The sequence below is a fragment of the Chiloscyllium plagiosum genome, unplaced genomic scaffold (assembly GCF_037043375.1).
Source record: "Chiloscyllium plagiosum isolate Xiang-an unplaced genomic scaffold, Cpla_swu_hap1 HiC_scaffold_20, whole genome shotgun sequence".
Taxonomy (NCBI): domain Eukaryota; kingdom Metazoa; phylum Chordata; class Chondrichthyes; order Orectolobiformes; family Hemiscylliidae; genus Chiloscyllium; species Chiloscyllium plagiosum.
Window position 1 is genome coordinate 50096671 of NW_028270158.1, and position 11769 is coordinate 50108439.

The 11769-nt window shown below is 38.9% G+C and overlaps 2 protein-coding genes across 2 annotated transcripts in view; one reads left to right on the forward strand and one right to left on the reverse strand.

Annotated features, from left to right (window-relative positions):
- Window positions 1-5034, forward strand: part of meiob (meiosis specific with OB-fold) — a 64436-nt gene extending 59402 nt beyond the window's left edge. Inside the window, exon 13 of the mRNA XM_043711309.2 lies at window positions 4901-5034. Within this exon, the coding sequence (XP_043567244.2) occupies window positions 4901-5011 (111 nt within the window). The 3' untranslated portion in view covers window positions 5012-5034. The remainder of the gene's footprint in view (window positions 1-4900) is intronic.
- Window positions 5035-5079: 45 nt separating this feature from the next.
- fahd1 (FAH domain containing oxaloacetate decarboxylase 1) lies at window positions 5080-11764 on the reverse strand. The gene is made up of 2 exons (XM_043711313.2): window positions 10961-11764; window positions 5080-6443 (listed from the first exon to the last, which is right to left on the reverse strand). Exon 1 carries the CDS (start codon window positions 11628-11630, stop codon window positions 10974-10976), a length of 657 nt encoding a protein of 218 aa, XP_043567248.1. The 5' UTR covers window positions 11631-11764; the 3' UTR covers window positions 5080-6443; window positions 10961-10973.
- Between the last annotated feature and the right edge of the window lie 5 nt (window positions 11765-11769).

An 11769-nucleotide genomic window follows, 5' to 3' on the forward strand; every position in this document is an offset into this window, starting at 1 on the left:
TATTCTCAATGCAATGTGTAAATAGTCTTTGGCACGCAACCACTGGAGTCTGCTGCTGGCACATTTAGTTCTTCTGTTTCTCTGCACCTTCATTGCACTGTAGCAGTCGTGACAATAACCCCTACTATGGTGGGATCCAATGATTCTGTGTGGATAACATCAGAAACAGAACAAGTCTTTGGTAATGTCAGCAGTCAGAATTCGTATCACTCAAAAAGGATGGTTTAGCATAGTCTTCCATATAGTGGGACATGTAATCCAATGAGGAGGTCTATGAAACGCCTCCACATGGACCTTTGATATAGGGACTTTATTCCAATAAGTGTAACAAGAACCATGTCACGCAAATATAGTAGGTGATTTTAGATGCTATGGTGATATTAGTGATTCCTTGTCCACCCTCCATATCATTCAGGAAAGGCAGCATTGCATGTAAGAGATTGGTTAAAGTTCAAGGTGAGAGAAAATCTGTACTGTGCCTTTGTGCAGCCTAGACTAATGTACAGATAGGCAATTTGGACCATCGTGTCTGTCCTGACATTTAATGAGATCATAGTTGACTGATAATCCTCAGCTCCATTTTCCTATCTTTCCTCCATAACCTTGATTCTCTTATTGATTTTAAAACAATCTCTGCTTTAGTATGCTTAATGAAAGAGCCTCTACATTCCACAGATAAAGAATGCCACAAATTTATTATCCAAGGATGAAATTCCTCCTCATCCCTGCCATTAATGAACAACGCCTTACTGAGATTACGCTCACTAGACTCTTCTACAAGGGAAGACAACTTCTCAGTATCTACCCTGTTAATTCCCCTAGGAATTGTATATGTTTCAGTTAGGTCACCTCTAATGAGTCCTAGCTCAACCTACTCAACCTTTCCTTGTAAGAAAATCCCTCCTTAGCTGGGATCAACCTAATGCACATTTTGAGCTGCCTCCAATACCAGTACCTTTCCTTAAATAAGGGAATAAACACTGTTCACAGTACTCTAGTTGTAATGTAACTGGTGCCTTGTATAGTTTTAGCAAGACTTCTTATGAGATCTTGGATTGGTTTTGTGAATTGTAGCTTGTAGGTGCAACTTTTTTTTAAGGTCACCTTTGATTACATCTATTTTATAGAGATGACTATCTTCATCTGCAATGACCAAAAGACATGTCAAGATTGCTTGTGACCAGGATTTATATCCCACACAATTGAACATTGCATGCATTTCACATGCAGAGAACTCTGATTACAAGTGACTTTGACCTATACTTTTTTCTTTTTTTTCTTTTTTTTTAACCCCCACACTACCACCTAAGTGCAGTAGTGCTTATTTTTTCCTCAGCACCCATGGTGTGTGTGTGCAGGTGTGAGACACAGTGAAAGACACAAAGTGCACGAATCTTTATTCAAATTCCACCACCAGGAAGATAGGAAAACACCCGGGTGGCCAGTGACAAACACTGCCCTTCACATCAAAGGACAGTGCTGTGTGATCAAAACAGTGAGGGGGAGGGTAGGGACTAAATCAAAATAGAGTTGGAGGGAGAAATGATGCACTCCACTCCCTGCGGCGCCCACCTCTCCCTGAACAACTCCAGGGTGTTGGTGGACACCGCGTGCTCCTTCTCCAAGGACACCCGGGCTCTAATGTAACCGCGGAAGAGGGGCAGGCAGTCGGCCCTAACGACCCCCTCCACGGCCCGCTGCTTGGACCTGTTGATGGCCAGTTTGGCCAGGCCCCGGAGCAGACCCACGAGGAGGTCTCCAGACCTGCCCTCCTTCCTCCGTACCGGGTGCCCAAAGATCAGGAGCGTGGGACTGAAGTGCAGCCAAAAACAGAGGAGAAGGTTTTTAAGGAAATCAAAAAGGGAGTGCAAACGCCCACATCCAATATATACATGGTCCACGGACTCCACAACGCCACAGAACAAGCAGTCGGGCTGGGAGTCCGTGAACCACCGCAACCTGCGGTTGCAGGGGACTGCTGCGTGCAGCACCCTCCACCCCAGATCCTCGAGAGAAAGGGGGAGGACTCCCGCGTAGAGAGCCCTCCACTGGGGATCCCCACTGCCCAGTGGCAAATGGGCACGCCAAGGCGTGTCCGGACGGTGACTTTGACCTATACTATGAACATGCCTAATTAAAGTGGTTGCCTCTTTAATAGCCTCACATTGCTCACAATTAGAGCCTGCATGGTCAGACAGAGAAAAAAATACAAACTCCATCCACTCCAGGTGTAGTCATACCCATTTTCTATTTTCATCGTGTATTTATGATTCACCTGAAGTTGTTGTGCTTGACGTAGCAAGTTGCAGGCTCAGCCTAGTAATCAAGTGCCCCTCCCAAACTGCCATATTCCTCTCTTCCTGGCGCTCCTGTCAATCCCAACAGTATTGAATATCCCTACATTCCCACATACCTCTTTGAGTTACAACTTCTTCTCCCAACATTACCCACTGAGCTCCAGCTTAGTCAAGTCAGCCAAAGTGCTGCACTGTCCTTCCACTGAAGCCTGATTACAAACAGCCCCAACTGTTAAAAGCAAATTACTGTGGATGCTGGAATCTGAAACTAAGAGAGCTGTAAGGAGAGAAAAGAGCTGACGTTTCGAGTCTAACTGACCCTTTGTCAAAGCTGGAGTTCTATGCAACCTCGGCCAACTTCTTGCAACTTCCTGGATTAATCGCTCAGGACCTGTAGGACTGATCATGACCTACTCCTTGAATTTCAGTGAAGTGGACCTCCTGAGCCTGACTACACTGATAGCAGATGCTACTCTTGATTTACTGTGCTGGAACCCTCAGACTGAAGGCTTTCTCCCTTAGCCTGACTGAGGACTGTCCTTAGACTTTGAGTGTGACCATTCCGTTGAAGCATGTGCACTGTTTGCTGAATATGCTGCTGGCACATGATGTAGGTGTGAGATTGATATATCACAGAGCCATGCAGCAACATGTTCACCCTTTGATTGATAACTGCTGAAAACCATGATAAATAACCTGGCTTTGTGTCTGTGCTAAACTGCAAACTAAAACACAAGTAACTGTGAACTTTTAAGTTCTGGCTGAGGGGACAAAGCGCAAAAAGGTAAGGAAAACAAGAAATGCGGTGAGCATTCAAGTAAACGTAAAGTGAGTGTATGTTAAGAAAGCAGTTAAGAAGATCTGAGATAACAAAATTGTATTAATCTCTCTTCATTTCTTGAACCAAGACCATATTGACCGACATGCATTCCTGAAGTTTCTTCACTGATTTTAGCATTTATCACACCAGTTCATTTATCTTGGTCATAAAACTTGAAGATGTCACCATAAAATGCCTGTTTCCTACTCAGTGATCATATTTTTAAGCGCATACATGACAACCAGATTAAAACTTTCTTTCAATCTAAATCATGAATACTCCAGCTGAGATTGGCCACTAACCTTGAACTGATCTCTTGTATCTTAGGTTTACTAGAATTCTTTGTGCTTTTGTACTTTCTCACCCCCAAGAAGTAAAACATGACTTTTTTATCCATTTAACAACTTTCTAGCTACCTTGCTTCTGCAAGGTCCCAATAGGTAACCTATATGCAGTTTTCATGCTTTCTTGCCTGATATAAAGTTCTTGCATTCCATGTTCCTAATTTCAAAGAATGACCTTTCTTGCAAGCTTAGGTCAACTTCAACATTGTTTTTGTTATTTCATTGGGCAGGGTTTCTCTGTCCTTGTTACTGTTTACAACAGAATTGGTTACAGAGGGGCCAAACAGAGTATCTTTTTATTTCGTCTGAGACTTCTCATGACTCATATCAAGTTATTTCCTCTGCAAGGTTCCAGACTCTTCACAGTTGACTGGCCATATTGCCTTGCCAAGCATAGTGGCTGCACATTTTGGTGTGTCACACAATTTACTGATCTCTGCCTTCTAAGCCAATGCCTTACTAATGTGTTCGGATCATCTGTCTCTTCTGGCGTTTACAGTTTTCATTTGCTTTAGAAGGAGGGAAGCTGATGGGTCCTTCAGTTATTTTATCATGTCTGCTGAGTCATGTTCTTGGATATAGGTCCTGGTGTATACAACAGCTACTTGAATTCATAAGTAAGAGTTACATGGGAGACATTGATTTTCTTACTCACTCTCTTTTGGACATGGGTGTCTAGCTTTGCAGGGGATCAAGGGCATTAGGCCTCACAATATATCCCATATATCCCAATTCAGTTTAAAATTTTAGAAATGTAAGTAGAAGAAGATAATTTTACCCAATAATTGGATGAAAAATCAAGATGAAAACATAATTGGTGAAGCAATGTCAGAGGTCACTTAACATCACAAGCAAATCATATTATAAGATGTTAAGAAATTTGATTTTTATGTAGGAATTTTCATTACTGAAGAAATTATAGTGAAAAGAATTCTGAATGCATTTTGAACAATTTGTGGCCTTGTTGTTGCAATCGCTTTTACCAAGAGATAGCATTGATGTGGCTGCGAAAGTGACCATAGCGATAGGTTTTCATACAACTAGTTCATTCCAAGCCATCGTATGGGTTAAATGAATCACCCAGCTTTGAATATGTCACAGTACAACCAAAATACTGAAATATGCTGGAGGGAAATTCTGATGCTCAAAGTCTGCTGTGTATTTCCAGCATTTTCTGTTTTTTTCTCAGACTCCTAGAATCTATATTAACATGTTTTTGTATGTATATTGTGCAAAATAAATCAGTTCTTTAACTTCTATATTTTTCCTATTTTATTATATCTCGTAATAAAAGTTGTAAAGTCTGTAGGTTCTCATTACTTTGTTGAGAATAGGTTACTTTAAACACCCTAACTTGTTACTTTACTAATCAATTACATTTTCACTGGCACTTTAAAATCGCTCTATAAAAATGCTTTTTTTGTTGTTGTCATGTACAGTTACTTGCATCAAGCAGTGCAAGAAATGGTGTGAGAACAAGCCTGCTTTCCTGCAAAGTAGCTGATCCTGAAGAGGCCAGTCAGACTTTGTCCACGTTAGCAATTTTCTGAAACAGCTGCTAATTATATTGCCGATTCCCTTGGAGTTCAAATAATCTACCTCCAAGGAAAACATAATGTGCATAATGTTTTCAGTTGTCAGTTTATTTGGACTAATTAGTCTTTAGATAATTTCTTTCAATTATTTTGTTGAGACTTATTAAACATAAGAATATCAAACAAATGTTTCTGTAAAAAAACTTATACATTTACTGTAAGTTAATTTAACAACAAGAAAACAATGTGTGACCAAGGTGGAAAATATTTTACCTACAGACATTGAAACGTGCTGTCATCTTTTCTAAATTCACATTTTGCCCCTCAACAGTTTCCTTACAGTAGACTGACTTTCTTCAAAATGTTATCTTTCTTAAATATTACAGCCTTGAAATTATTTTCATGGATTTTAGAACATTTGCAAATCTTCTAGTTAAACCGTACCAATATATCCTCCTCTTGTGTTCACTGTAAGTAATAAAGGCATTGTTTGTAAGAAAAAAAATGTAAAAAAAAAATAAAAAGAGGAACATGAAACAGTGTTTCACTCTTGTGTGTCATCCATAGCACAATATTTTGGGCATACCCGTTAGATGTAACACTTGGATTCAAACATCCAAATACTAGGCAGTTAAATTTTCAGGATGTCAGTTAATTTAAACAGAAATTCCTGGCAAAGCTCAGGTTGGGCAGCAAACTGTTATGAGAAAGCAGAGTTAATGTTTTGAGTCCAGTGAAGAGTTACCAGATTCGAAACATTAACTCTGTTTTCTCCTCACAGATGCTGCCAGACCCGCTGAGTTTCACCAGCAATTTTTGTTTTAGTCTCAGATTTCCAGCATCTGCAGTTCTTTGTTTTATGTCAGTTCACTTATTTGCTGATGTCACAATAGCTACTTAAATAGCTACTGGTCACCTTAAAGAGCTTTGGAATTTGTCAGTTTATTTTTTAACTGACAAAACGGTCAGTGATTTCTGATACTAGGTAGGTAAACATTTCCAAGTAAAATCTGCCAGTTCTTTATTTTCACCAGACAGTGCCTTTTTATGCAGTTTGAAAACTTATTCTTCTCTGATCTAGTGTTTTGTCACTGAAAACATGATTTAGTAATATTGAGACTTTACTACTTGACAGTTGTTTGTTCTCAATACTGCCATGTCTTATAGCAAATTAGCATTTTTGCATTGCTTTGAAATGGTCTTCAATATATTGTAATATTACAATGTACATTAACTCTAAAGTTAACTTGGACATTTGATATCTAAGGCATTAAATATGTGTACAACTGCCAGTAGAAATTAGATTTTTGCAGAGTTTCAGAGGCTTCCACCTACATCCCTGAATATAACTCTCCAGGTTATAGCGTTGTCTCTGAATAGAACATGGTTTGCATCCAACCCCATTGAATTTGTGCTTTCTACGTAATCTCCATTGTGAGCCAGATATCTTTATAATAAAAACAGAAAATGTTAAAGAAATTCAGCATCTGTAGAGAGAGAAATACAGTTAACATTTTGAGTCCAACGACTCTTCTTCAGCACTTTGTTTTTATTTCAGATCTCTAGCATCAGATGCTTTTATTTCCAAACCATAACAATAAACCCCAACTTATTTAAAAATTTTAAACATACATTATCATTAAGCCTTTGTTAACAATGATAATCAAACAAACACTGTTTTCAATGTGGAATGTAAAGACTATTTTTAAGAAATATTAGATTATTTGATCACTATAATTTTAATTTCAATACTACATTTTAAAATGTATATTCATAAGTCCAAAGCAAATTATGAAATTATTCTGGGAACACAAATTCTTCCACCCCTTTCTGTAAAAATTAAAAATCCCATGACAGCAAATACTTCAAGCAGCTTTTCAGCTATATGTCTGCTTATATTTATGATGAAAATAGCCTACATGAATTTATCACATTGTTATTACATCCTAAACCCTAATTGCAAAGTACCACCTTTCAGAGGGTATAGTTACAGTGTAAACATTTACATAGGTTAAATATAAGGACAGAATGTGAAGACTGTAAAATGGGAACAATTATATCTGTTTGTATGGGTACAATTACAGTAGCCTAGCCTCCCACTGCCTGAAGTCTATATTTAGAGGTGACACCTCTAAATGGAATGTAATGACGAGAATCATACAAAACAGGACTACATACAATTAGTTGTATGCCCCTTGTCTTTCCCTCTATCTACCTATTTTTATTTTGTTTTCAAAGTTCATCTTAAATTAGGTTCCTCTCCCTTGTCAGATAGTGCATTCCAGATGGTGAAACCACTGTGCATCAAATGATCTGCCCTGAGCTCGCCCTGGTTTTTCTGCCAGTTATCAAAGTATCAAAAGTAAACAGAGTAAACAGTACATCAGTTTTGTTTGGGACAAACCTCATCTATGAATACAGGTGTTGAATTATTAATTGCCAATCTCAGCATCAAATATGTCACCTGTGGCTAATAAATTAAAATGTTCATCCAAGTGTTAAAACTAATGTTCCATTTCAAGATTCACAATGATTTCCTTTTACTGAAAATGCTGTAAAAGTTGTAAATTTCTGATGTATGTTAATCTCAAAGTAACAATGTGCTTTTTCTGCAGAAATATAATTCCTGAACAGTTGTAACTGACCATTATTTATAAAGATGATTTGTGTAATTTTGGAAAACATACATTTTCTACTGCCAACATAATCTTTGAGGAAAAAACAAAAACTATGGTAAAAATATGAAGGCTGCATTGGTTTCATTTGTGAACAATCTATAGGTCTATATTTCTTTTCTAGGTCTATATTATTATGTGGGTATTCTTCCCAATATTCAACTCCTTGTTTAATGTTAAAGATATTAATGTTGTCTTTCATAGGATTTCTTGTATTTTGGCCTGTTACTTTCAATGTATGCAGATAGTTAGAAATGTTTATTATGCACAACTATTTTAAACTCCTTTACTGGTTCAGGTCTTTTGCAAAACAATTTGCATAAATTTCAATTGATATATAATTTTGAGTAATGCCAATCTGGCTTTCCTTTTGCAACATGTAATTTGTTCACATTATATTATTGATTGAACTCAATAAAGTCAAAGCACCTTCAGACATTCGATAATGCTTGATCTCTGTGCTTCATCTGATGTTGACCAAATGATTCACAGAATAACTTACAGTTGTGCATTTGGAAATTTTAAATTGTAATTCAGTTAAGTGAATATGTGGTTACTCTTGCAGATCTTCTCATTCTGGTGCCATTGTGGGGACAACAAAAAGATCTGATTAAGGAAAGTCTTTGAGTGTTCGAGCAATATGTCCAGGCTACATAAAGACCAATTCCCAACATTAGTGCATTGATGGATAGTGACAGTAACACTGTTACTACCAGCTAAAGTAAGCATTTTTGACATTGCATGTAAGCAGCTGATGCTTACTATATTTGGGTCCAAACCAGATTCAGTGGGGCTTTTAGTAAATCACCCAGCCCAGCGTCACAGAAGCCAGATGCTGAAGGAGCCAACTTTCTTACTTGTTCATGGAATCTGGGTCTCACTGGCTAGACTAGCCTTTACTACCAACCCCAATTGCTTTTGCTGCCTTCTTGAACTGCTGCAGTCCATTTGGATTTGGTACACAGATAGTATTCTTAGGAAGCAAGTTGCAGGAATTTGGTCCAGCAATAATGAAGCATCATATAATTTCAGTCAGTAGTGTGCAGCTTGGAAAAGAACTTGCAGGTTTGGTATTCCTTTGCATCGACTGCCCTTATCCTTTCAGTTGATACAGGTCATGGGTTTGGACGGTGTTGCTGAAGCAACCTCAGTGAGTTGCTGCAGTGTATCTTACAGTTGGTACATTCTACTTCCTCTGTCCATCTGGCAGAAGGAGAGAATATCTAAGGTGCTGATGGTGTACCAATCAAGTGAGCAACTTTGTCTTGGATAGTGTCAAGCTTGAGTGTTGTAAAGAGTTAGATATGTTCAGGAAAGCAGAGATTATTCTTTTACATTCCTGACCTGTGCCACAATAGTTTTGCCTATAATAGAACAGGCATTTACCCACTTTTTTTCTCACTCCAAAACAGCAGTTTAAAAATGCAGACAGTCTGATCTAATAATATCATGGTGCTCTTTCTGCTATTATAACTTGAAGCCAAAGTTGGAAATACCTGCCAAAAACTGCACCAGAAGAGACAATAAAGCAAGTATTCTTCCCCAAGTTCTAGTTTCCTCCAGAGCAACATTAAGCATTTTAGTCCCCTGGATTTTGACCCATCCCCTGAAATACATTCACTTCCTTACTTTGCATGCAAGTATCTGGTGACTATATGCTTCACTTTGAACAGCTGGTAAGCACATATCTCTAACTGCCCAAACATTTTGTTTGACAACAAGCATGTAAAAGTGTCCTGCCTATTCACACAGTACTTTCAGTGTTTAGAAATGTTCTGTTTAAGAGTATACCAGTACTGCCCAAAATCTATCAATAGCAACTTAAACTGGATATCTTGTTTTTCCACATGTGCTGTCACAAGTGCTTTTCCACTCCTATTGATGGCAGACAGAAACACTTGACTTGCCCTTGACAGTGCCTTTCTCTCAGATAACTTATAAATACAGACTAAACGTCTTGAGTTTAAGTAGTATACTTGACTAATGTTCTCAATGTATGGTGGCTGTCTGAGAAAATGGGCCTGGGAAGAGTCAGTTTATAGATTATAAATTCCACAAATTGGCATTTTTGGCTTCAATACACATTCAGTGCCTGTAGTCTTTGTCAACATGTACGAAGTCATTTTGATTTAAAATGCAACCATTATCGCCATTAACTCATTTATAGAATTATTTCTGTAGGGGGAGATAGGGACATAGTGGTAATATTACTGAACTAATAAGAGATTGAGGCAATGATCTGGGAACATAGCTTCAAATCCTGCTGCAGTCGCTGATGAAATTTAAATTTGATTAATAAATGTGGAATTGGAAGCTGATCATGGTGACTGTGAAACTCACGTTATTTGTTGTAAAAACCGATGACCTTTAGAGAATGAAACTGGCTTTCACAACACTGCAAACTCACACAATAACATACTGTATATGACACTTGTCTGCTTTCTGAAATCAGTTCAAGTGCATTTAGCAATGGGCAACAAATGCTGACCTTGCCAGTCACAAGTGTGTCCCACAAAAGATCAATTTTCTAACAATTATATTTGGACAAAAATTACGAGAACTAAAACATGAAACCAATTATTCAAAGGATTTGATAGCCACCTACAATACATTGTGTGTAAAGATCAGAAATTATTAATTTGGCTGACAGTGATTTTTCTAAGTATCATCACAAACATTTTAGTATAGTGGTGGACATATATAAATTATCAATATACATCCAGATGAATTCTGAAAAACACTTGACATGTCCTATACAATTATAGATGTTTACCTTTTCACAAGTTAGGATAAGAAAGATTATTCTGAAGTTATGTAGCTCAAAATTAAGTCCTAGTTTGTTGCAACTGATCATAAAAGATGAAGGAAGTTACATTTAAATTGTGATAACTATTCTCAAGAGATCCAAAAGCACTATTTTTTTTAATAGTGCTGTTACAATAGGCAGCTATGTTGCACACAGCAATATCAGTTTAGATCTATGGTGGGTGCTTTTGTGATCTTATCTTAGAGGCAGAAGGTCTGCATTCATCTCCTGCCTAACAGTGAAGTGTGTCATAACATCCACGATCAGGTTGATTAAAAATAATTTTACTTGTGGCACTGGTTATGTAGTCACTGGTAATATAGGGAATTATTTAAATCAGGTTACATTTTAAATTGTTTATGGTCCAGAGAAATTAAGCCAAATAGAAATGTACTTGTCCCATTGAAATCTCAAGAAATTTGTTATTCAGCAATCGGCAGACATAATTGCACGCTATTGTACAGAAAACAATAATATAATTACTTCTGAAATGACATTAATCGCTTTCCACTTTGAACTTCATGGTGATCAGGTCGTCAATGCCAGCTTGCAACTCATCATGTTCCTGGATATCAGACACTCCTGCAGGTGTCCCCGTGAGGACCAGGTCCCCTTCTTCCAGTTTCATAATCCCACTGATGTAACTGATGAGATATGGGATGGGGAATATCATCTGGGAGGTTTGTCCTTGCTGCCTGAGCTGTCCATTCACCTTGAGCCAGAGAGTCAGACGGTGTGGCTCAGGGATCCTGTCCTTGGGGATGAAGTCGCTCACTGGACAGGAGCAGTCGAAGGCTTTGGCCAGAGTCCAGGGGTGACCTTTCCTCTTGCACTCCTCCTGTGTATCCCGGGCCGTCATGTCCAAGCAAAGCGCGTAGCCTCCCAGGTAGCCCATAGCTTCTTCCTGCGGGATACAGCTGCCGCCCTTGGCCAGTACCAACCCCAGCTCTACCTCCGGCTGCAGCCGGCGGCTGTAGCGGGGTGGTCGGATTGCAAAGCCCGGCCTTAGGTAGGCACTGACCGGCTTCAGGAAGAGCAGCGGCTCGGCTCCGGGCACAGGGTTCCCCAATTCCCGAGCGTGTTCGGCGTAATTCCTGCCGACACAGACTATCTTCCTGCCCCACTCCCAGAAAGAGTGGAGGTCCCGAGCCATAGTCCTGAAACTGAAAATTTAAAACCGCTTCAGTCCCCGCAGAGCCTCCCTGTACAGATATTGCAAAACCCTAACTGCTCCTTAGCCCTCTTTAAAGTATTCGCAATGACAACGTTTGCAGAGGTTATGGGGAAAATGT

Excerpts from the sequence above, each read along its gene's own strand:
- fahd1 (XM_043711313.2), bottom strand. The coding sequence starts at position 11,630 with ATGGCTCGGGACCTCCACTCTTTCTGGGAGTGGGGCAGGAAGATAGTC.